The sequence below is a fragment of the Melozone crissalis genome, unplaced genomic scaffold (assembly GCF_028551555.1).
Source record: "Melozone crissalis strain CALT ecotype California unplaced genomic scaffold, PUWL_Pcris_2 ptg000027l_1, whole genome shotgun sequence".
Taxonomy (NCBI): domain Eukaryota; kingdom Metazoa; phylum Chordata; class Aves; order Passeriformes; family Passerellidae; genus Melozone; species Melozone crissalis.
Genome location: NW_026535805.1, coordinates 8,628,308 through 8,654,441, shown reverse-complemented (window position 1 = coordinate 8,654,441; position 26,134 = coordinate 8,628,308). Strand labels below are relative to the sequence as shown.

The 26,134-nt window shown below is 36.4% G+C and overlaps 1 protein-coding gene across 1 annotated transcript in view; it reads right to left on the bottom strand.

The window, feature by feature from the left end:
- CAMKMT (calmodulin-lysine N-methyltransferase) overlaps nt 1-26,134 on the bottom strand; it is a 211,761-nt gene that overhangs the window by 182,237 nt on the left and 3,390 nt on the right. Inside the window, exons 2-3 of the mRNA XM_054280123.1 lie at nt 23,942-24,108; nt 15,150-15,214 (exon numbers count right to left, since the gene is read on the bottom strand). Of these exons, the coding sequence (XP_054136098.1) occupies nt 15,150-15,214; nt 23,942-24,108 (232 nt within the window). The remainder of the gene's footprint in view (nt 1-15,149; nt 15,215-23,941; nt 24,109-26,134) is intronic.

Sequence of the window (26,134 nt, the reverse complement as noted above, 5' to 3'; positions counted from 1 at the left end):
CTATTAATTGTCTGCTTTTCAGTATCTTTACTTGAAGAAGAGCCAAGCATTCACCCCAAGAGAACAATTCCTTCACCTCACAGTCCTTGCTGGTTATGTTTCTTACAACATGTGGTGGTGACTGGGGAATAGACAGAATTCAGAACGAGGCCTTCTTTAGATGAAGCCCTGAAGCACAGAAAGAGGAAACACATCCACTAAGTCTTAAGAGCCTAAAGAACCTAGAACCTCTTTTTTTTTTTTTTTTTGACATTTCTGCTTTTGCTGTTCAAATCATCATTTCAGCTGTGATTTTTTTCCACAGATCAGACCTTAACCTTTGAGATAAATAACATACGAGCCAACCATTACTGAGAACCTTCTGGCAGGTGGAGGAGGAGATCTGCTCTCCAAGCAGCTGCACAAACTATGGTATTTCCATTTGCACAGGCAAAATGGTGCATTTTGTAAAGCCAAGGCATTAAAACATACTTCTGTGAGTATTTTTAAACATCAAACATCCCATCGTCTGGAGTATCAGCTCCTCCACAAGTTGATAGCAGGATTGTGACTTTCAGATTACCTTAAATTTCTTTACGATTACACAAATTAGGTAAATTAAAACGAAGATCAGCAGTTAAAAAGCATGAAATACATATTTCACCTGAGCAGGCACAGGAAGGGATCAGTGAGATCTCTAGAAATACAGCTCTTTTGCTGGCCCTATAGGAAACATTTCCTGAGGCACCCATTATTTCTCTCCAGCCCCCTTGAAGCTGAGCTGCATTGCCTCCTTCCCACCTCTTACTTCTAGTCTCAGCCCACATTAATCTTATTCATTGTGATTTAATACAGGCTCCTCTCTGCCTAATCTGATTTATCTCTTGGAAGAAAACTAATCAAATATTTCCAATTATTTTTTATTTATTTTTCTTTATTTCCAATTCCCTTCCAGCCCAGCCACTACTCTTCCACTCATTTTTCTCACCTACATTCTCCTTGCCTTCTGACACTTTGTTACCAGTCTCAGGGTTATTCCTACTCCCTCCTGCAATCATCTCCTCTTAGCATCAGAAAGCAGCATGGATCTTTTCCCCATACCTCAGCTATGATATTTTTGGTATGGAAAAAAAAATTTAAAATATTAAAGACAAACAACTGTGGCAGTTTAATATACAGATGAAATCTACAAATTCTACAAATATATATATACACACACATATACTTATGAAATATGGATCTATAAAATATGAAATATATTACATTAAAGCAGTTTATATATATAACACCTTAACTGTATTACTTTTTCTTTTCTCGAACTGTACTTTTGGAATATCAAGTACTAAGTGTGTTTCGGTAACTACTTTATGCAACATTCAAATTGCCAATTCAAAAAGAGGAGGAAGAGTAAAATTTGCTACTCATTTCTATGCCAAGTTTCAATTATCACACTCCTTATTATTCAGCACAGAAAACATTTCAATACTTGCTAGATTCTCACCTCATTCAAATTAAAATAATTTGGGGGGATTTTTTTAATCAATTTTAAAGGGAAGACAATGTTTCTGATTCATTTGACAAGCCTTGCTGAAGACAATGAGATTCTTTATATTACTAAGGCAAGTCAAATTTGACTTGTACTAAAAACAATTGAAAAAATATGACAGTAATTCAAAAGCTGACAATGCTTTCAAACATTTGGGAAAAGATGGCACATTGTAGTTCTACTTTCATGATCTTACAATAATTATGTCACCAATAAGATCCTATTTCAGACAGGGTCAAAGTAAACTGTCAGGTAAAATAAATCTCTGACAATATCTTAGCAAAAAACACCCTGTTAAAAAAACAGGCTTTCTTTTCCATATATATTATATGAACATATAGAATTATGTGTCATAGCTCTATATACAGACACATTAAGAAGTCCATGCCAATTAGATCAATTAAAAAATCATAAGACTAATCTCTTCTGAGCAGCACACATGTCTGTAATTGTAGAATAAAAAACACTTTGCAGTTACAAATCAAATATCTATATTTAAATGTTTTGATTTGTAAAAGTATCTAACAGGAATAACCATGCAAATAAGGCCAGGTGAAAGCAAGGTGCTGCCCCTGGGGTAGGGCAAACCCAGGCACAAATACAAGTGTAGAACATAGAGAACTGACTGAGAGCAGCCCTAGGGACAAGGACTTGGGGGTGCTGCTGGGTGAGAGGTTGGATGTGAGCTGGAAATGTGCACTCCCAGCCCAGAAAGCCAAACCTGTCCTGGGCTGCAGCCAAAGCAGCGTGGGCAGCAGGGCCAGGGAGGGGATTCTGCCCCTCTGCTCTGCTGGGACCCACCTGGAACCCTGCATCCAGCTCAGGAGAGACATGGACCTGCTGGAGAGAGCCCAGAGGAGGCCATCAAGATGATCACATGGATGGAGCACCTCTCCTGTGAAGACAGGCTGAGAGAGCTGGGGTTGTTCAGCCTGGAGAAGGCTCCAGGGAGACCTTATAGAAGTTCTTCCAATACTTAAAGGGAGCTACAAAAGAGCCGGAGAGGGACTTTTGACAAATGCATGTCATGACAGGACAAGGAGTAATGGCTTTAAACTGACAGAGGGCAGGTTGAGATTGGATACTAGGAGAAAAATCGGGCTGGTGCAAGGTGTCCCTGCCCATGGCAGAAGGGTTGGAACTGGATGGTCTTTAAGATCCTTTCCAACTCAAACCATTCTATGATAATTGGACTCATCATTTCCAGCTTTCTGCCTACTTCTTTTTGAGTTCACATCCAACTATTACAACAAAGCCCTTTAAATGCCAAACATAGAAAAACCTGTTTATTCTAAAAAAGAAAAAAAAAGTTAAGAAACAATTTAAAACACATGAAATATATTTCACAATATGAAAACACAGAATTTTCATTAATTATTCTCACTCATCAGCAGTTCAATCTGATCCTAGATAAGCGTTCCAGAATTAATTGACATAATTTCTCTCCTTTCTGTTAGGCTGTCACATACCCCAACAAACCATGAAATGTGTACTTCAACACAAAATATTTACCATATAGAGCACATAAAGAGAATCCTCAAGGAAAAAGGAAAAAAGGAAACACTAGAGTAATTATGAGGAAATAAATTTTTTAAACAATGGCAATCACAACAAATCAAAGCACTTAGATTACCTCTACCAACTTTTGTCTGAAATTAGCTATATTGTTGTGCTGCACCTACTGTCAACAAAATTAAGTATTTGAAAATCTATATTATTTAGGTTGATTGCTATCATAATTACTTTTGCCTGCCAATGGAAAGTGTGAGTTATTATAACTAATGGAGATTAACATGGGAGATGTGCAACTGGCTCCTGCAAAAATTTACATTGTAAAGCATTTATGAGTTACCAAAAAGATTGCAGTGAATGAAGTATCTGCTAAGTTACTGATCTTCAAAATATATACAATACCTCTATTATAATTTAAGCTTTTTTCAATGCTAGGCATGACAGCATGTTTCTGTCTCTGGAACAGGAAAATTCAATGGGAATTGGAAGGATAAATACTTCTTTTTCAACAGGTGCTTTGAAAACAAGGGAAATAATTGAACAAGAATTTTAGCTGAGCAAACAATTAGAAGGCGTTATTTGGAGGGCTTCCAAAAGTTGTCCATCTCTGCTTGATTCATATGATTCTATTGTCTTAGTGGATACCTGTTTATTTCTTTGAATTATGTATATTGAAAGATAATATATTTTACTGTCCATTTAAAAAATATAGATACCTCCATTTTTAAATGTCAAACCTGTATGACTATTTTATTCCTGTGTATCTTTAACATTTTGTGGGTCCTACTGCATTTCTGAGTCGCTAAAAAATTCAGCTTAAAACCTTTGTAAACGGTTTCTTTTTGCTACTGCTACTGTCATTACTTTTAAGTCATGGCTTGCAAAGCTGTTCACATTTGAATGCTCAACTTTATGGTAAGTAAAAAGCCTGCTTCTTCATGAGAAAAGTTACAAAATTCCTCAGGAGTGTGTCTACATACAGCAAAGAATAATTAAATTGCTGCATGCATGTGTTTTTAAAATTCATAAGTTCTTTAATTTGATAGCTATATGTCAGAATTTCTTTAGGGAAAACAATAAAAACTGTGCTTTATGAAATTTAAACACAGCTCAAGAAAGGGACAAATGTCATATCAAAAAAAGAAAAGAAAAGAAAAATATTGAATGCAAACTTCAGTTTGTACCTTAGACTCGTGAACTTTCAACCTTTTTCAAATATTATTATTATTAATCTAAAACCAGATACAAACATCTAAAACTAGCAACAAGCACAGTCCTTGTTATTAATCAATATAATTAATCCTCTGCCCTGGTAGGAGTTATTTTATATAAATAGTTGATTTTTGGTTTCAGCACTTTCTCAGAAATGTGCATTTGAAAATGCCTGCTAATCTCACCTGGCAAAGGGACAAACATTACAGTACATAAATAGTGACAGTTCACTGCTGTTTAAGAAATAACTGCACTACTCCAATCAAAACCAGCCAAAATCCACCTACATAAATATATTTTCCGAGACACTCTAAGATTAAGAATCTTCCTCTGTTACTTTAACCTAGGAAATAATCAGAAAATGGACTCAGATTCACCTGTCAGTAAGTAAGCTTCTCCCACAGCAGATGTGCAGCTGCACATGCCTTTCTCATAGGGAATTTATCTCGGTTAGTCTTCCACAGAAAATATAATGCATGATTTTAAAAGCAGATTATGGCTGTGGACAAAATTATCAAATTAATTCTTACTAGTAATAAAACCCCCTCTGTTTATCTGGCTAAGCTCATTTTCAACAGAGTCTTTAACCACGCAAACAAAAGGAATTAATATTTTCTACTTTGGGAATGTCCAATTAAATAGTAAGCAAACCTAAAAATTGCTTCAAATTGCCACAATTTAAAAATGACAACCAAAATACAGCAAAATAAGGGCCCTGTATACAAGCTGCTTTGTCCTATTATGTTTTATTATGAAGACATTCCAGTACTTTTAGCCTGACAGAATTTATACTAAGGTGCAGATTTGTAAAATGGCTGAAGACTGTACAGTGTTTCAGCTGTGTGAATAGGTAAATTTTATGGAATGAGTTTTGGTGAGGTAGGCTACTGTCTTCACATTCTAAATTCATACTTGTAGGCAGATTGCAGTGGGGTTTCTCCTGACACACTGTCATGAGGGATTACCCAATACATTTAGTAATATTATTTCTTGTCTTACTGTCCAAAAAGAGCTCCAGTAAGTGAGCACATAAAAGCTCTGAGCCCATTCTCTTTGCTAACTCAGGTGTGCTGACTACCCCTACTTTCATGAAACTTCCTTCTAAGTGTTCTAATCATTAGACTCATATCTGAAACCACATAAGTTCTATATAAAATCTGCAGCTACCTCATAGAAGGTTAAACAAACCAAAAATAAACTTACACCTTCCATTATTTTTGACAGACACAGATGAAGCATCTAAGTAAAGCAAAGGATTTAAGATTTTGAATGCATCAAGTTAGGAACTGACATTACAAAGAGAGGGAGTGTTAATGACACACAAGTCTTGGAGTATCAGCTGTGGTGAATTCCAGGCCACGCCACTCAGTGTGTAGAAAGGCCTCCTTACTTGAAGGAGGAAAAAATTTTATTGTCAGAGGATCTAAAATTCAGTTCAGCAATGCCCAGAACTCTTTTTTGACACAGCTCTAAGTCCTTCAATTTTGACACCCCCAAAAGGTGGCATTTAAAATGAGAAGGCACTCCTGAAAATATAACACTGCAAATTAACAAAGATCTTGCAATAAACCTGTATGTGGAAAAGGTTAGAAGTCAAGTGGTTTTATGCATACCACCACGGTAAGATGGCTTGGTTCTGCCTCCCACTTCTAACCATGAACAGCTCTGTAACAAAAATAGAGACTTATGAGATCTCCAACCTCTAAAATGGATCTAATATTTGTTTCACAAATGTGATATTGTATGGATTCATTAAAAATAAGAAGAGGGGACTACAGTATTATCTTCTGAGCTGATATAAACCATGTTTAAACAAGACAATAAACACTGCCTTAAATATGGGGATGGGCCTAAAAATTAATTGGTAAAAAAACCCCCTCAGATAGTGAAACATCTTCAATCAGTACTAGAACAGATGAGAAGAAAGTAAATTTAACTCACAAAGCATAGGTTACAGTTTGACAAAAATACAATAGACAAGGAGTTGGTGTTAAAAGGTATAACAGGCTCAAATTTCTTTCTCTTTAGTCCTGAATATTATTACAGAATTCTATTTCTCCAGTACAAGAGGTCCAAACACATTTGAGTACTCCCAAATTACCAAAAAGGCCCCAAACAAAACAAAAAAAAAATTAAAAACCCCAAACCTTGCATTATTTCACTTTCTGTCACACTTATCAAAAGTAGGGAGATGGGAAATAAAGGGTATTAGGGTAGATGACTTTTAAAATCCTATACTAATTTTTGCTAGATGACCAAACGTGTCACAAAACCAGTACATAGCTCAGAGTACTTGCAGTTCTCCTTCAGAACACCAAAGAACTAAAATAAAGAACTATGCATAAAAGTGTAGATAGGATATATCTGTAGTATAAATAATTAAAATAACAGCTTCAGAAAATGAATACATTTGTAAGGCAGAGACTCATCAGGTGACTTTCAGTGCATAAGACAATTATGCATTTGATAATTAAGTATAATGTTTCATTCAATTCAACCTCTCCCTCATCTTCACATAATTAAAAACTTGAAACAGATTCATGTTTTTCATTCTTTTAATGCATATTCCATGATAAAGTATAACAATAAAAAATAAATTACAGATTTTAATTAAAAAACTATTCACTAGAGGAACAAGATTAGTGGCCTGTTTATAGGGCAGAAGGAGTAGATGTCTTGTATTAAAACTTCAGAAAGTCTTTTGACAATTTCATAAGAAACAGGCTAAATAAAATTTGGTTAAATGGGTGAAAAAACTGACTATGAAGAATAATGGGAATAATTCTCAATGGTTTGCTATAAAAGCAGGCAAATTTAACAGGTGGAGTTTCCACAAATGCCTACACCAGACTGTGCTTTGTTCTGTGTTTTCACTGATCATCTAAAGGAACATACCCATTAGCGATTTATCCATTTTTAGAAGTCCAGGAAGTTGAAAAACAGGCTTCAAAGGATAAAACAATGAACTGGGAGAAGTCTGGAAACAGGAAGTTCAACAGGGACAAACACCAGGTATTCAAATTGGGTAAGAATAATCTGCTACATAAATACACAGTCAGGAATAACTGATTCCTTCTGAAGAGGACCAGGATTTTATGGCAAGTCAACAGCTCAACAGGAGTCAAAGTCATGCTGTTGTAAGAGGAAAATTCAATATTGGGATTACAGGCTGTAAAACGCAAAATCTCCTGGTTTACTTAGCATTATAGAAGTCTCAACTGGAATACTATGCCCAGATTTGACAAACACTCTTCAAGAAAGATGCAAACCAAATGTATGGAGTCTAAAGAAAAGTCAGAGCCTAGCAAAAAGTGCAGCTTAAGAAAACATGATAGAATTTGGCTTGCTGGATGTAAGTAAAAGAAGATATAGGCAAGGCCATGTGATGATTTAATATACCAAAAAGCTATTGCAAAAGAAAACTTCAGTTTTGCCAAGGACCAAACCAGTAATAAGTTTAAGCTTTAGTAAAAAAAGGCTACCATTAGATATGAGGAGATACTTTCTACCAGTAAGGAGAGTAGATGTGAAATCATTGCTAGAACCAGTATGTTCAAAATCATTGTTTATGGGATAGTCACTAAAACCTTTTGCAGGTGGGCTGCAGTCTTAATTAAAACCACAAGGCTGAACTCCAGTAATTCTAACAAACTTACAGTAACTCTTCACACATTTTCTGTTTACCAAAACATTTGTATAGGAGGGTCTTTTAATTCACTGAGCTTACCAAAAAGTAGTTCTTTATATATCTGAAATAATGTGTTACCCACTTCTTTCCACATTATCGAAAAATATTTTTAAAAGAATACCTTCAACCTGATATAATTTAATTTAAATGTACATACTCTCAATAACAGTATTTAATTTATGAAGCTAAGTACTAGAATACTAGAATCTACAATGATTTTTCAATACTACTAATTTTAAATACTAGATCTACATTCCATTTTCATCTGGTCATTGCTATGCAGATCAGTTTTCATCATATTTTTCAGTCAGAACTATCATCACAATGCAACAATCAGATAAAACATTTCAAATGGATACATCCACCAAAGGTTTCAAATTTTCATATTCTTCCAGAAATATTTTACTCAAAGTAGGGTCTTTTTAATACAATTTTAGGAATTGGTGTTAAATTGAATTGGAATCTTTTACTGTGACATTTTCAAAAGAAGACATGAGTTGATCCATTTGAATATTATTTTTTAAAATTAAACACAGTGCAACTTTTGAAAAGTTCTCTAAACCAAACTTGAAACAAAACCAAAACAAGGTTCAAGTTATGCATAACATTTCAGCTGCTTTTGTATGAAGAAAACAAATAACAAGGACTGTCCTTGCTGCCTCCACACCTCAGCCACTGATGGGGCTATAACACAGTACAGAGAAATGCCCATCCAATGTGCATGTCAGAAACCACCAGCATCAGGTGGTGGTGTCAAACAGAAGGGAGATCTCAGCACTGAAAAAAAGCAGCACTGAAAGCGTGGCTATAACATGGCAAGTGAAAGGAATTGTAAGGATAAAGTGAATTATTACAAAGAAGCATGCAAGTTCCACACAAATGGTAACAACCCAGTGCACATCAAACTCATTTGAAACTATTTACTTCAATTATGCTCAAATTTGAAATGTTTTTAGAGAAAACTTTAAAATGTTTTAAAAGACTAAGATGAATAATAGCAGAGCACAACTTAAAGGGATGCTTACCATTATCCTGCCCTATCTCAGTTAAAGAGGCGACTAAGATAAGTTGCCTAAAGCAGAAGTAAACCCCATAAAATTAATTAAAATCATTCACACTTTCCTTCTACCAACCTTCTTTAAGGTGTTATACTATACTTTCATAGTTTTAATTAATGTAAATCAAAATATCCAATTTCTAATGGTAATCCATTTAGAATACATGGAATACTTTCAAAAATACTTCACATTGTAGAAGATTAGCACAAGTAGTTGACTTAGAAACCCACTAGTGCCAACTACTTTTTAAAGATTAAGACAACAGATGATGCCAAAACATAGCTAATCAGAGTGCCAAGGTACAAAAAACTGCTCAGCAACTCAGAAAAGTAACTGCAGTTGCTCTGAGACATTCACATATTTTTACCAGAAGGTTCTCATTGGAATAACCTGAACAGGAGAACCAGTTCCTACAAAAACTTCAATCTGACCCAGCAAGAAAGAGGGTCCTCAGAAGGGCTGAACTGGGCTTCTTCACCTCCCACTTCTCTAAGCTAGTGCCATGTTTGAAAGCAGAGGCAAAAAGACAGAAAATGTTTGGAATACATAGGAGGAAAAAAGTACTTCAGATGAAAGGGAAACTGACCACAGTTATGACTTCTCTTTTCACACACAGGTTCCTGATAGAAGATTTTAGTGAGTGGGGAAAAGCTGAATATTTCAGGACAGTACCTAAAACAGACAAAATCACTGATGTTCCATCAGAGAACAACCTCATAAAAACAATTCTGGTAGCAAGAGTAATTTAAAAGGTGCCTGCTTCTCTCCATATACTTATTTTCTGCTCCATTCCATATGCCTTATGTGGGTTATGTCAACGTGACTGCTTGGGATGATGTTGTAAACTGAATCATTGAAGTTAATTGGATGAGGGAGGGAGGGAGGAAACAGCTGGTTTTTCTTAACCCTGATCATGAAATTATTTATTTAAAAGGAAGCTGCATAGTGAATAGTAAATTGTAGGTATCACAAGTAAAATATTTCATTCAAAACGACATGTATTGTTGCTACTCAAACACTCTTCCAGAGAATTTATTTTTTGCTGAAGACCTCCAAGGGGCTCTGAGGTTCTGCCATGGTAAATCATTTCAAACTGCCACAGCAGAGGAATGAGAGAAGGCTCAGAGGACAATGGGTGGCAGTTTCTTCAGGTGAGAATACTGACTGAGGCATGGAGAGGCAGGAAGCATATTCCAGCTGGCAGGCTTTTCACCACTGATCACCAGATGTTTACTCAAAACAATGTGGGAAACTTCCACAGCAGCAGCTGAAAACTGCACTCTGCTCCCTGCCTGATTCCAGGTAACATTCCATGCAACACAGGAGTGCCTCTGCTGCCATAAAGGATGTCATCTGCTGATTGTCCCCAGGTAACTTTATGGCATCTATCCTTCCAAGCATGATCACTCTATAGCTGCCATCATCTCTCCACTGAGGAGTGCACATATCTGAGGCACACAGTGAGAGCTCTGAAGAAACAAGTAGCTCTCTAAACCCATCATCATATACCACCAGAAAGAAGATATTCTTCTTGCTTTAGTTATTTGAGAAAATGGAGGAAAGAAGAATAGGTTCTTTGTTTTAAAGCAAATTTTTAAATATTTTTCTTAAGTAAATTTTAAATGAAGTTGCATAATTACCAATTTCAAGTATCATTTTAAAATTAATATAAACTGAAAAAAGGTGAAACCTAAACAGAGAAAAATAATTTGTTTCGTTCCTGATTTTTGTTTCCAATACACCTCAATACAAACTTGAAACTTAAGAAAAAAATCATTCTCTTATGTTATTTTGATGAAAAATATGATATGAAGGGCAAAAATATTCTTCAGTTTACCTAGCTGATTTATTTGGGAAACATATTTTTTAAAAACCATCCACAAACAACAATTTTTTCCAAAAAAACTTGTTGCAGAGACTAGAACTTCTAAATGTTAAATTAGCATAAACAAAAACAGTTCTAAAGATGTTGAGTAAGTGTTTTGTAACAGTAGCTATAGCCAGACACTAAATTTTCATGAAATTATGTAACATTTCCCACCAATTAAACTATTAAAATAAAAAAAATCAAGAAAGGAGCGAGTATATAATTCTACTTTTCCTGGATTTCACATAGATTAGCTGTTTTCCTCTATAAACAGAAGCAACAGAATTTAAAATGATCCTGTTTACATCTATCCCAAATGCAAAGCCTAAGAGTTTACAGGATCTACTTGCCTACAGGAGCAACAATTTTGGAGTGTGTGCCTGGGCAGCTCTGTAACTGTAGCACCCTCTGCTGCTCTTTTAGTTCTAAAACATATAATTGTACACCTAGCCAAGTAGAAAATAAAATGAGTATGTGTTGAACATGTTGTTTCTTGAAAATTAAATTATTAACTAATGCTATGTGCAGTTTACAATAAAATGTTCTGCTATTACATACAGTATATTTTCAATGTTATACTACTTGAGCATCTAGAATATCTTGTTTCTGGGATAACATCAGACAAAAACCTACTAGATGAACATTCAAAAATATGCTGTATTTCACTTATTAAAATTCTCCTTTACACAGCCTGTAGCTTGCTTTGACTGGAGGCTAATAGTAAAGAGGTTTCTATTTTGGCCCTTTTCATTTCACTTAATCTAAATGTTTACATAATCTGCAATGATTGCTTCTGGGATAGAGTCATAAGCACTTCATTATAACTGCTTTCTCACACTTGCAAAGGCAAGGGAAGGAGACACTCTCAAAAGCTCATCCCTGCAGAATTTTCCTTAATTTTTGGATGATTTCTTCTGCCAGGAGGAGCATGTGGTTCCAGGAGCCAGCTGATGCTATCCCATAATGCCACCACCAAACCCTCTGCCTGGGACCCATCAGTTCTTTTAAAGGACTGTCTCAGGACTAGAGATGGTGTCAGGTTGTACCCTCTCTTTAACAGATGGCATAGTTGTCTAAAATGAACAGACTGATCCTTTCCCTCATTCCAGTCCTCTTTTCCCTGCCTCCTGTTTATGCATAGAATTAAAGCTGAAGGAAGTACATTTAGCACTGCATCCTGTCTGTGTGGAGAATTCATTTAGAGTTTTCATGTGGAAACCACTCTCCCACAAAGGATGAGCAGAGAGAAAAAAACTTCCACATTTTTCTGAGAAAGTGAAAACCCACTGCAACTTGTAATGTGAATTTTCATTCACAATGGCAATCCTACAGTGCAAATGCATCTTCAGAAATCTTTTTAAAAAAGACAGAATACAAGTGTAGGTATACAAATACAAAGTTTGAACAAGCCATTGTGCAGAGGCAATTTTCAAAGTTAACAATTGGGACCCTGCAATACACCACTGACAGCTGCTGCAGCTGGCTCCCCTTTTATCTAGAAGTCTTTCTGGTGCAAGGCAGCATTTTTGGAAGCAATCACAAGTACTCCTCAAAAGCTGCTTATTGATATTTTATATAATGCTGCCAGCTAGTGGCACATCTTGTACTGAGTTGATACCTACTGGGAGTATGGAGACAGTGGTACTAAGTGGAGTCTGCTCTACCACTTCTCTTTTGATGGCATACAGTGATGTGGCTGTCAAAAACCATAAGCACAGAGATCAGCAGGGCAAACAGAAAGACCATGGAAACAGTCCCTGAAAGAGCTTGTTTTAACATAAAGTACTCACTAGAAGAAACAAAAAAATTCCCCCCAAACTACAAACATCCTGTTATTTGAAACAAATTATTATGTTTAAAAACAAAGTGAAGTTTTTACAAAAGCTAATCTGTTTCATACAAAATTATTTCATTATTTCTACTAACTTCTAGAAAAAACATTAATCTTGCTGGTAAGTATTCAGTATGGCAGCCAAAACAAACAACCAGTACAAAAAAACATTTCCCTGTTTTGTGGTAAGTCAGTCCAAGTCATTAAACCTTAAGCTTCATTTAAGTGAAGTTTAGTGGCCAGTAAATAAATGCTAGCTATGCAGTGTGCCCCAAAAGAACATAGCACATTGAGTTCTGGCTAGCTCCATTAGCATTAAATATCAGGAGAAATAATCTGATACTATCAAAGATTATTTCAGAAATATCTGGGGGTTTTTTGAATACACTATGATTTGATAATAAAAAGTACTTGTAGAACACTACAGAAATTATAAAAAACAGTCAACCTAATTTTAGAAAGACAACAGTAGTTACCTCTGGGGGTAAGAGGAGGCAACACAACACCCTCATAATTTCCACACAAAGAGGGGTAACACAAAGAGAGTCAAGAAATACACAGGAAAAGATCAAAAAAAAGACCCAATTTGAATTAAGGGAGAACAGGAGCATGCAGAAATTCCATCAGTTATGAGCCAAACAGAGCAGCTCACTAAACATATGACTGGGAGAACTTCACTATGATGGTGTAGCAGGCACATAGTTATTCTGGCTTGGATACTGACAACATCTACTCCATACAGGTGGTAGCAAAAAAGTGTGATTATTGCACTCCAAGCCAGTAGTGCCTGCTGCCAGAAGATGATAATGTTACAGTTATGCTAATAGAGTATAATCTAGAGTGCATAGTAAAACAGGCATAAATCAGTAATATGTAGATCCATACAGAGAGACACTTACAGACAAAGACATTTAAAAATAGGGAAGCAGTGAATCTGGAAATGACTTGGCAAACACTGTATATAATAGCACGGCATGAACCCTCAAAGCAATTCTGAATCCAAAAGGACAAATGTGAATCTTTGTATAAACAGAGAAACAGTGAAAACCACAGATGTCATATTACTCTGTGTTAGCACTGGTGGTGTGCCTATTAGAGTGTAAGTCTCATTCCACCATCTGCAATCAATAAAAAAGTAGCTGAAATACTGGAAGAGGAGCTGACAACACATCTATCAATAGGAAAGCATACAAGAACTTTAGCAGAATAAATTCTTTGTGTTAACAAGGAAATCTGTGTAGATGGAGTACAAACTCAATACCCACACAAAGAACAAGAAATCCTGTTACCATATTACACTGTACTGATTCATTACCTGAAGCACATTTAGACACACACAGAGAAAGTATTTTCTCTGCTGTTCAAAAGAAATACTTAAGTTGTTATATAGTTAGAACTAACAGAATTAATGTTTATTAAAACATAGCTTTGGAATACTAAGACTGGAAATTTGAGATGAAACATATATATCAAAACAGTTCTATATCATTGGCTTGGGGGGGGGGGGAAATATGTGTATATTTCTTTAACATCTGGCAAATTTCACCAACTTATTCTATCAGATTTCTTCTTTGAAAACAAACAAACCAAGCTGAAAGATAAGGCAAATAACCAAACAATTACATGTATATCTCTAAACGTTAATTATATAATAGTAATTACTCATCACTTCAAAAATGTTTCAATGTTGGCTCAGCTTTGTTTCCACCACCTACCACAATTTGATAATTCAAGTCCATTAATAGCATAGATAATTTTATTAATAAGTATACTGAAGCAGAGCCATACTGGGTCAGACATTGATGGCCCACTTAGAGCTCATCTTGCCTCAGGTTAATGCAGCCAGTAACTGATGCTTAGACAAGAGTGAAAGATCAGGACAAACATATCATCCCACTGCCCCATTAATTCTCCTAACACCCAGCACTTCCTAAGCCATAAGTGATGTCTGTATATTTAATAGTCACAGTAAATTTTTCTTGCACAATTTTTTCCCCTTTTTTGAATTTATTTCATGTTTTAGGATCCAAAACATTCTGTAGGGAGGAATTTCACAACTTGACTGAGTGCTTTCTTTTGTGTTTCTCTGGTTCAAGTTTGTTCTCTCCAAGCTAGAAGTACCCCTGATTGCTTCCCATCAGTTGCTGCACTGCTGTCCCTCACACAGCCACTGCTGGCCCCTGGCCAACACAAATCAATGGGCTAAACTAATGTTTTATCCACTCCAGTCCTTTGCTCTAATGCTCCCACCATAGCCACAACCAAAAATAACCTGCACTGGGAGAACTTAAGGGTGTATCCAACACAAACAATGGTGCTACATAAAACTGTAATGCTATGGTAACCCTGACCCAGTTAAATTAAATGGTTATTGAGGGCTCATACAGAAATGTTTTATATTGGTGCAGTCAGACTTTTATCAACATAGTACTGTACTTAAATAAACAGTGACTTACAGACGTTCCCAGTGTTGTCAAAACTTGTAAAAACATCTTTAACATTTAAGAGGCCATTGTGAAATCTGGAAGAAAACAAAAAAAGCAACTTTACTAATACATAAACCATCAGAAAAAAAAATCTTCAAAAAAGAGATTTACTGTATGCATTCACTTCTCACCATCCCCTTTCACAGTGAAGCAGCAAATAGGTACTACTGTAGCCACCAGGGGGAAAACAAGGGGACAATCACCAGTCTTCAAAGTCCCAGCACTGAAATCCATGAATCAGGAGGACTGTGGTTCTCAGAAACTACTATCAGCAGGAAAACATTACGAAGGAGCATCAATTTTTATTTAGTTGTGGAAGTCACATAGAAGGAGGAACTTTGGTAAATCAATTTCTTTGAAAGGGAAAATCCATAAACAGCAGCTGTATGCACATTCCTATTTTCTCCCACAAAATCAAGAACACTTAATTAGGTTCATGCTAATTAATGTGTTCAGTTAACTGTATTTGTTTTTGGTTTTACATTTGCATAACCCATGCAAAAAGAACATTTGAAAGTGGGGATAATAAATTAATTACCTAAATTTCATACACCAACTGCAAAGTTTAGAATGCAGTGAGCAAAACACTGACAGCAGCAGAAAGAATAAGCACCAAAACTGAATAAAAATTTACCTAAGATTTGCCTTCAAATGGGCAGTAGTACATACATAAAAAAGCATCTAATTTTGTTTTAAATATTCCAAACTAATCTAGGCCCAAAATGAACAAAATATTAGTCTCACACTTTACAACAATCAGATCACACAGCTGTTTCACAAATGCATGAAAGAAAATGTAAAAGGAATTCAGCAAGGCAGCAAAATATGAAAATATAGGGTTTTAATAATGTTTCAAATATAGCTTCTAAGGCTGTCTGGGAACACATTAATTTGAAATACTAAAAAAAATATGCAATAAATCCCAGAATTTTAGCACCTACAAAATTAGTTCTCATTGCCTCAGATGTTCTTTCTTGAAGAAAGACTGCTGTAAGAATGGCGGGAAAAATCAATCATTCTGCAAACATCAAATTGCATAATTATTGTGAAAAGCCCACTATTTATAGCTTCTGATAAGCATAACCATGAAATAAATAAATATTAACAAGTTAAATTTTGAAAAGCACCAAACAGCAACTAGACCAATTCTTAAAAAATGAAAATTAAATGAAAATCAAATTAACAAACTGAACTGAGCTCATCAGAAGCCACAAAGAACTACATGAGAGATGTTACAAAAGATTCAGCTGGACATGAGTGCTCTTCTCCCAGGTACACAAAACCAAACCAAAATTACATGCCTTCTCTGCAGAGGAAGTCTACAAGAATGCTGATGGATCATACAGATTTTTAATGTAGTTCTTTTTTGCAAGTTTGTTTTCCATCAAATTGGACACCCAATTCAATAGAGCTGGTGCAAGAGAAGTAACAAGAAAGGAGATAGGTTTGGTAGTTCTGCCATCCACAGAGTGCCCTTTAAACTCTCCCCTGCTGACTCCTCAGAACTCTATAAACTCTGTAACTCTGCCTATGTCTGGGGCTGGTGGGGTCTCCTACACAACTGTGAATGTCTCATCTCTAAATGAACGCAAATGGAGGGTGGGAGATGCTGAGGAAGTAAAGAAATATTTTAATCTCTGTTGGCATACAGGGTAGTCTTGGGATAACATGTTTTGGTTTCTTTTTTCCCCCCCTTGATTTCTTAATGTACATAGTTCATATCTAAAGGAGATTTATTATGTAACTCTCCAAGTGAAACAAACAAAGATAAGAATAAAAATTTAGCAGTCTAGTACCAGTGGTTAACAGAATGAAGAAAGAAAAACAGAAGTAAGTGAAGTGTCCGGGTCTAGAAAATAATACAATTCATATACTTAAGGGTCAAAAGGTAGGGAAACACAAAAAGGAGAAATTATAAAACCACAGCACTAGCCAAAACTGCTTAAAATTTGTGGAATCCAAAAACTGAGGAATTCAGCATAATCTCTTCCAGCAGACAAGTTTTAGGACTGAAGAAAGCAACATGCCAACAGCTGATCTACTTGCAAAAGGGACAGCTCAGGAAAACACACTTCCAAACAGCAATAGCCATGTTTCTCCATTTGGAGATCTGTACTTGTGGAACCTGCAGACAAACTCTGCACCAAGCATTCCCCAACTCTCCCATCACAGCCCTTACTCACAGACTTAAAGTTACATGCACCTGTAAACACAGATGTTCTCTAACCCCAAATTCTGCCATAAACAGTGCGCTATATGGTCCTCCACCTAAAAACCAGCGCCTGTAGTTTGGGATCCACTGCCCTGCACATGCATCCTCAGCAGTTCTGTAGCAGCTGCTGCTTCACTGCCCCATCCCATCAGCTGCTCCTCCACCAGCAAAGCCAGAGAAAACTGCCAAGATAGAGCACATATTGCTTTCATGAGTGCCTGTCACCATCACAGCTTTCCACAGTGCAGCTGACAGAGTCTTAAGTGTCATGTGCACTGAATTATTAAAGTCAAGGAATCACAGAAGCTTGGGATCAAACCCCAACCCTTAAATTCTCGTAATTTCCACAAGTATCTCAAAATACGGAAGAACATTAGTATTCAGTTCTTTAGAACATGTCACTGATGTCATTCAGTTCAAAGTTCAAAGCTCTGATTGCTGAGATCAACAAAGTCCTTCAAAGAAGCACAGGTAAGCATCATGGAAAAAGTGAATTTCAGGCTGGCGTGGTTAATCTGATTCATAGTGTTCTTATAATAAGTCTCCAAGGAACAACAGGCAAAAATTTCTATGGCTGAGGCAGTGAGTAATAGAAGACAAATCTATGAACAATAAACTAATTCAACTCATGCTTCTCCTGCTACAAAGCAAAGAAGAATTCCTTACTCTGAACTACAAATAAATCAACTTTGGATGAAGTCAGAGAGAGTGAGATCAACCTTTAAATATATTAATGTTCCTTCCTCTCTAATTCAGGCAACACAAGTGGCAGACTTTTCCATGTATATAAAAATAGCTACAGATAGCACAAAAAAAGTCTTTCAGTAGGTGACTATTAAGGCATGCGCTTCATCAACCATAATGAAACAAAAGTAAGTTCCTTCTTTCCTTTTATATTATTCTTAAACTGAGTGATGAAAAATAACACAAGTAAGTATGTGCCTATATTAACTTTAAAAACCTACAAAATCTAAGATAGAATACATTTCCACATAATATGAAAAGGGGGAAAAAACCAAACACATCACCATAAACTATTAACCTATGTACAAATTAAAAGTATATTTGTGAAAAATGAAAGATGGAATAATGGTAAAAAATTACTGTTAAGGGTACTTCACAAAAAAGCTTGTTGTATATCACTATCAATTGTCACTGCGGCCCACTAAGAACCTGAGTTATCTGCAAACTTTGCTCTCTATCAGATGCTCTTTCTGTGCCAGAGTATAGCAAAAAAAAAAGGTCAACTCTTCTTTTATTCCAGTTCTAGATCCCAGCTTAATATGGCAAGAAACTGAAACAAAGGTTCTTTGACTACAGGTTTGGTTTTTTTACACACATCTTGGGCAATATGATGGAGCAGCCATTGCTTGACCAGTGAATAAAAGAAGTATGTTGCCAAATCACTTTTCATCTTTCCTCCATTTCCAGCTCCTGAGGCCAGCCCTTTATGCTGCTGAATTCACACAGTCTCTTAGCATGCAATACATGGAGAAAAGCAAGTTTGTCATATCCACATAAATTGTCCATAAGAAGTAGGCAATATTCACTGAAATTTGTTTCCCTTCACTTTTTTAATCTCTACCCCTAAAATAAAAAGCTTTAAAAATTGAAAATATTATTAGGAGAAATGTCCAAGAGGAACAGCCAATGGAATTCAGTCCTATATCATCTTCTAACACAGCTTGCACAGACAAGTAATGTCTCTGCATGTCCCTCATTTCTAAACCACAGGTCTAGAATCATCTAATGTTTCTGTCTTATTTTTATCTGCAGGTTCATTCATATTCAGAATAAAGGCATGACATCTTGCAAAGTACACTAAACACCTTTTACAAAGATTTAACCCTTCCTGTAACCTGCTGACATTGTTCCTTTCAGTTCTGTACTTTAGTATTTGAAACGGCAAATGACTGATCAATGGAAAATATTTTACCACAGAAATAACTTATTTCTGCACTGTTTTCTTAAAATGAGCCTACAATTTAAAAGCAAATCCATATCCTGAAATAGAAAACTTGAAGATATTGATTGCTCCTTTTTTAACTCAAATAAAAGAACAATTTTCCTATCTAAAAGGCAGGCACCATCTCCACAGTGAGACACTGCATCCTTTTGATCTGTAATCACTTCATTGCTAAAACTATTCATACAAAATTCAAATTTAAAAGCACAATTCTGATGAAGAATACAAGGATTTAGAAAGGCAGTATTAAATAAATATTTTTAATAGTTCTATGTACTTACTATATATTTTCCCATCTCTAAGAAAACACATATTCCGCACATGCATAATTTTTTGACAGCAAAGTGAAGTACTGCCACAATTAAGAAGAACTGGAAAAAAGCTAATAAGCACACCTGAAAGTTCTATAAATAAAAACACAGGGGAGATACGGAGACAGTGGTGCTGTCTGTCCAGCTGGAGTGCTTGTAGCTCCCCCTGGGGATGGATGAGGAGCCAAGCGAGAGCCGATGGGTCAGGACTGAGGGGAGGGCAGGGACTGGTGACATTACAGTGGGGCTTTGCTACAGGGACACCAACAGAGGAAACACGGAGAGGAGCAGCCTTGCATTCCCCAGCCCTGGTCTCCATGGGGACCTTCCACCACCCCCATAGCTGCTGGAGGGACAACACACCAGGGCATAAAAATTCCAGGAGATTCCTGAAATGATTCTCTGTTCAAGAGCAGCTGACAAAGAGAAATGCTGTGCTGGACCTTGTTCTTTCCAACACGGAGGGGCTGATAGGAAATGTGAATCTCCAAGGAAGCCTTGGCAGCCAGGACCATGAAATGGTGGAGTTTGAGATCCTTAGGGCAGTGAGAAGGGTGCACAACAAGCTTGCTACCCTGGACTTCTGGAGAGCAAACTTTGGCCTCTTCAGGGATCTCTTTGGTAGAATACCATAGGATAAAGACCTGGAGAGAAGAGGGGCCCAAGAAAGCTGGCTAATATCCAAGGATGACCTCTGGAATGGTGCATCCTGAACAAGAGGAAGTCAGACAAGAAAGCCAGGAGGCCTATGTTGATGAACAAGACACTCCTTGACAAATTCAAACACCAAAAAAAGAAACCTACAGATGTGGAAGCAAAATCAAGTAGCATGTGAGAAATACATAGAAATTGTCTGAGCATCCAGGGTTCAGGTCAGGAAAGATAAAGCTCAATTAACATCATCAAGACAAGTATGCAATGTGTAGGAACATCAAATACAATACAAATCCAGATGAGACTGTACTAAGCAAATGAGGTTTTTGATTCTAACACAAGAAATTTCATTTTCACTGCTAACAAAACCCCACACTCACCAGACACCCCTTTTGATACCCCAGAGTTACTGTGAAGCACCTTAGTACCTAAACAAACCTTGAGACCATGTTCCACCATGTATTATAAATCTACATTTCATTAAGCACACTTAACCAGAAGAGTTACAGAGATTTTTAAAATGAGTCAATGATATTTCACTGCAAGGATCTAGTCAAAACAGCACCTAAATTCAGCTTAAATTTTTTAAGCTGAAAATTGCCATATACTGGGAATTTTGGCTTTCTGCTTTGGAAGATTTGTTATGAAGAATGATGCAGAAAAATATAAACTAGTGACGGAAAAACATGGCATAAGCTCTTCTTTCTGAGATATGAATCCAGCCTGAATTTAGTTAGAGAAACAGCAAAACCAACAAACTTTAGAAAAGCACACACATGACTGGTAGTTCCTATAAAAGCTTCTATTTTCCTGACAAACTGGTCCCAAGCCCCTCTAGAGCAATAATTCCAGCTAGGTCATAGCATATCTGAATATACAATTTTATCAGTTTTGACAGCCCTTGAACTGATACAGCTTGACCTTTATACTCTTTGCCAAAAGCCACAAACAACCTTATGAACTTTCTTAAGTATTTAGTCTCGTCAAGATATTAGCTGACAACCCTTTTAACATCAAACATATGCAATGAGCTTTTCCAAGAAGATGTTAATGCATAAGGAAAACAAATGTAGATGAAAATTCCAAAGCACTTTTGTCAAGATTTTAGAGGAGCCATAGCAACATTTTTTTCCCTGACAAAAAGGTATAAAAACGTTTTCCTATTCAAGCATGCTGTTCTGGATTTACCTGACTGAAGCTATTGTTAATATTATGCTCTTGTTAACTTGCTAAATTGTTTCTGCTGTTAAATATTATTATAAATAAAATTTTGCCAGTGGACAGAGAAAAATCAGGGGAAGACTGTCAGACATACAGAGAATGCTTAAGTTTCCAACATATGATCAGTTTCCAAAGATCCAGGAATGCTTACTCCAAGAATTTTTATCTTTTAGATATGTAAGTTTCAGCAAGAAGAACTGTTGCTTTGTTATGTATGTTAAACTGTTAGGCTGATCCCCTAAATTACTGCTTTTGCAAAAATGAGGAAGAAACTTGATTTAACACTGACTCATGGTAAAGTCAATTTTGTTGCAATCTATTTATACCTTGTTCCTGGCAAAACCCACAGTATTTTCTCCTTCCCTTCTTCACCTCCTATAATATTCTGAAATAGTAAGTACACTCTATGTATTGTCACTGCTTCTGTGTGGAGAAGACATTTTAATATAGAAGTGTGTAAGCCTAAGCAAGTTCTGATCATTATTCCTAAAATGATCAGTGATTACTATTTTTAGAGGTCACTGAATATCTTTTGGAAAGGAACAAATGCAGGGAAAACATAAAATAAAAATTCCCATCAGAAGACAATGTCCATACTCTCCTCAATATTCAGTTTTGGAAATGTGGTGTGAGCCTGCTCCAGCACACAATCTATACATTTCCACTGAACAGGATTAGAGAAACACAATAAAATGACATATAAATAAACTTGCTCTTGGTCAAAGTCTATAGTTGAGCTGAGTCCTATTATCAATGAAACTACTATTAGGCAAATAATAGTAAATAATAATAAATGATGGTTTAGAAAGCCAAGTAAAATGATGGCTTAGAAAGTGTGGACACAGAAGCACACAAATGCCAGAGCAGGATCAGTCTGACATCCCCTTGGCTTCTGTACTGCCAGCACAGGTGAACCTTAGCTCATCTCCTACCTTAAAACTCCAGAACAAGTAAATCAAGTGGCAGCGAGTGTTGCAAGCCATGACTGTGACCTAAAGGAGTTAAGGGCTGCATTGTAAGGGACTGCAGCCTTGTTCAGCCCAAATTCTACCTAAACACTTTGTGCTTCCTATCCCCAGTGTGCCTCTGAGGACCTAGAAACAAGGAATAGGGACACTGCACCAAAGGCATTATGTAGACTGGCAGTGTTTGAATTAATCCACAGCATTCACTGGTGGTTTACAGGAAAAGTCTACACATGGGAAAACATTGCACCTACTTCTATTACAAACAGCAGTTTTCCAGTGGAAAAGTTTCCTTTTGAACTCTTTTAACATCCCTGAGTGTAAGCCTGGAAAATGGAAAATTAGGAGTTTATAAAGCTCTAAAGAATTTTGTTCTGGACTTTACATCCAGATGCAAACTTAAAATGATCTGCCTGTAGTGTTCTGGGGTTCCTTTAGTTTGGTTTTTTCTCATTGGTTCATTTTAAAACTTTGCAAAAATGCTGCAGTTTAATGATGGTCACATTTTTGTGTTAGATCTTAATTCCTAAGCTTGACTTTAAAGTCTCAGGTAAACAAAAATGCACTTCTTGATTTGGGCTCTCCAGAACACCTTCCACTGTGCAGACAATGCAAAATCCTCCACCTTCAGAGATGTAATTAGTTGCTGCAGAACAAGCACCAATTCAGGGATTCTTAAGTTACTGTTGCAAACTTCCTGAGGCAAACCAAGTAAAGTAGATACAAAACTGAACGTGGAAAAGAAAACCAAAGCAACAGAAAAGAAAAACAGAAACAAAACCCCTCAAACACAGTAATGAATGAGAGTTACAAACAAAGCTACTGAGAATTCACTGAAATTCCTTCAGAAAGTTTTTTGGAGGGGAAGTAAGCTTTCTGTTGCTCTGTTTGTGTGCGTGTGGGCTTTCTAATTGTCAATTTCTTTAATAAAAAAAACCTGCCTTAATAAAAGATCACTTCGTTAAGTATATATTATTTTGTAGGAATTTGGCTGCCAAATTATCACTGAGTTTTTAAAAAAGCACTAAGAAGAAAACTGAATTAAATTTCCAAAAGCCTTTTAGAACATCATTAATAACATCATGTCATAAAAAATTTTAAGACCATAAATAACTGTGTTCAGATTTTTTATATCCTATGTATAACTGAAGAATGTCAAAACAGGAAGCTGTTAAAATATAAAATGCATGCTCATATTTGCATTCTGTTTTAGCTACAAGCATCAGTATTTTCAGTCAGGCTCTGCCACTTCAGGGAAATGTACCAGAAAGAAGAGTCAGACAAGCTGCTTACTGTGAGAAACAACTAAAAATAACATTTACCAGTTTATTTGTAAACTATGTCCTAGTTACACAAAACGGTGGAAGAATGACTAATGAGTTTTATATTTGAAGCCCATTCAAGATCTTACTTAAAATTTAAATTGTGGTTACCTTAAGGAGACACTGTACTTGGGATAAAAGATGCTTCTATACTGAACCCAGGTCCCAGTTTCCTCTTCTGTACTCTGGTCTTCTATTGAAAAGAGATTGAATGATGCAAACCTTCTGACAGACACTTGTTGGAGATGCACATCTTTCAAGTGTTTTTTCCTCAGAACCTTTGAAGTGAAGAACAAATTAAACATTAAAAATAAAACAAGAAAACAAGAAAAGAACAAATCCATGCCTTTTTGAGTGAAGAGGGAAACCATAATGGATATGCTATCAGCTAGTAGTTATGAATAACAAAGTAAGTCAGGCCTGAACAAAATACAGTGGTATTGATGGCAGGAGTCAAGAGAATGAGTTATGAATTATGTCTCAATAACTAAAGCAAATGTACTGTATTCAGAAGTACACAAAGTTGATTTTTTAACTCAAGCTCCAGCAAACCCATGCAAAAATTAGAGGGCCAAACTGGATTCTTCCCATCCTCTCATTTTACCAAGTTTCACAGCCCAAGCCGTGCCCTCCCCAAGCAATTTCTGTGCCACTCACTGTCCCTATAGAGGGGGAAAAGGTCAACAACAAAAGTATCTTTTGTAGAATTAAAATGACAAACCCAAAACATGATCTTCAGGTGCCAGAGTGCTGTGTGTTCCCTGATAGATTCCTTCCTAGCCTAGAAATCTTCCACTGCACACTTGCAGAGATGCTGCCAAAGTTCCCTAAGTTGAAAAAATTGCTTCCTATCCCAGGCCCCAGACTTTGAGACACCACAACTCTATATTCCCCAACCAGACCCCCACAAGGGGACTGACACATGAGCCAGACTTCAGGTGAGCCCCAAAACACTCTGAGAGCACCAAGTTCACTGCTAAGAGACTGAGGAATGGCATCTGCATTTCTTAAATGATTCAAACACTTGTTCAGGACAGTGAAAACGTGGGCTCCCTGTCCCGCCTAGTCTGCTGCACTCAGCCATCTTCAGGGAGTGAGGCATCAACCCCTCTGTGCAGGAGAACCCAGCACTCAGCTGCCTGAGCTGTGCCATTGCTCAGAAGACAGCCAGCACTTCCCTGACAGACAAAAGGATTTATTTCTAAGGGCAGTGATGTGGAAGGAAAAGTGTCCTAGATTTAACTTCTTTCTCCTAACATTGGAGAGAATACATAAGTAATTGCCATTGCATTTTTAAAATTAAGGTGCATATGCAGTCCCCAGTAATGGATTAAAAACAACAAAAAAAAAAACCAAAACAAACAAACAAACAAAAAAACCAGACCAGAAAATAAACTCATGCCTATAAATTGATAGGGGTACAAGGAAGAGCTCCATTGAGTAGGACAGCAATTTACAGGTTTTTGTCACCTAGAGATAAGTCAAATGAGAAACAGCTCTCCAGAATTATGAAACTTGAAAGCTTTGCATACAAGATGTGTACAAAAAAAATAATGGGTCAGTGATATTTTTTTGCTGTACACAACGTGTGTTAACATGCTTTAACTGAAAATGTACTCCCATTTAAAAGCCTTACAGTTTGGGGCCATGACATTATTTTGCAGGATATCTGGAAGTACTACACATGTGAGCAGAGCAATTGTATTTGCTACACTTTTGGTAGTTAACAGCAGGTCTGAGACATCAGGCTTACTGCTTTTGGAGCTATTTTCATTGGCAGGTCTCATCATATGAGAGGCATTTTCCATGAAGTATTAAAAATGTCTGGGTGCTGTCCACACTACCTTGTAACACGTGAGAAAAATACACACATGAAGGAAAAATGCAAAAATATCAAAGCAGGAGAACAAAATTAAAAGACCAGCAAAATTAAGACCTTCATGTAATAGCTGTGTGCCTGAAAACAAAATGGACTATCTTGACAACTAAAGAAAACCAGCAAGACCTAATTTTCAGAAAAGTGTGTTGTTTGGGGACTCCTTTAAAGCAATAGCAAGCCATTACTAACAGGAAAAAAAAAAATACAGTGGCAACAACACTTTCCTATTTTCAGTTTTTGTTGTCCAGAGACATCTTATAGCCACTCTGTAAAAGTTAAATTAATTCTCTGGGTTAGCAGAAAATCTTATGAGCATTTGAATACTCAAAAGAACATTTTTCCCACAGCCTCCAACAAAAATCAAGTGGTCTAATATCTGAAAATTACAACAGCAGATCAAATATTTTAAAACCCTATGTATAACT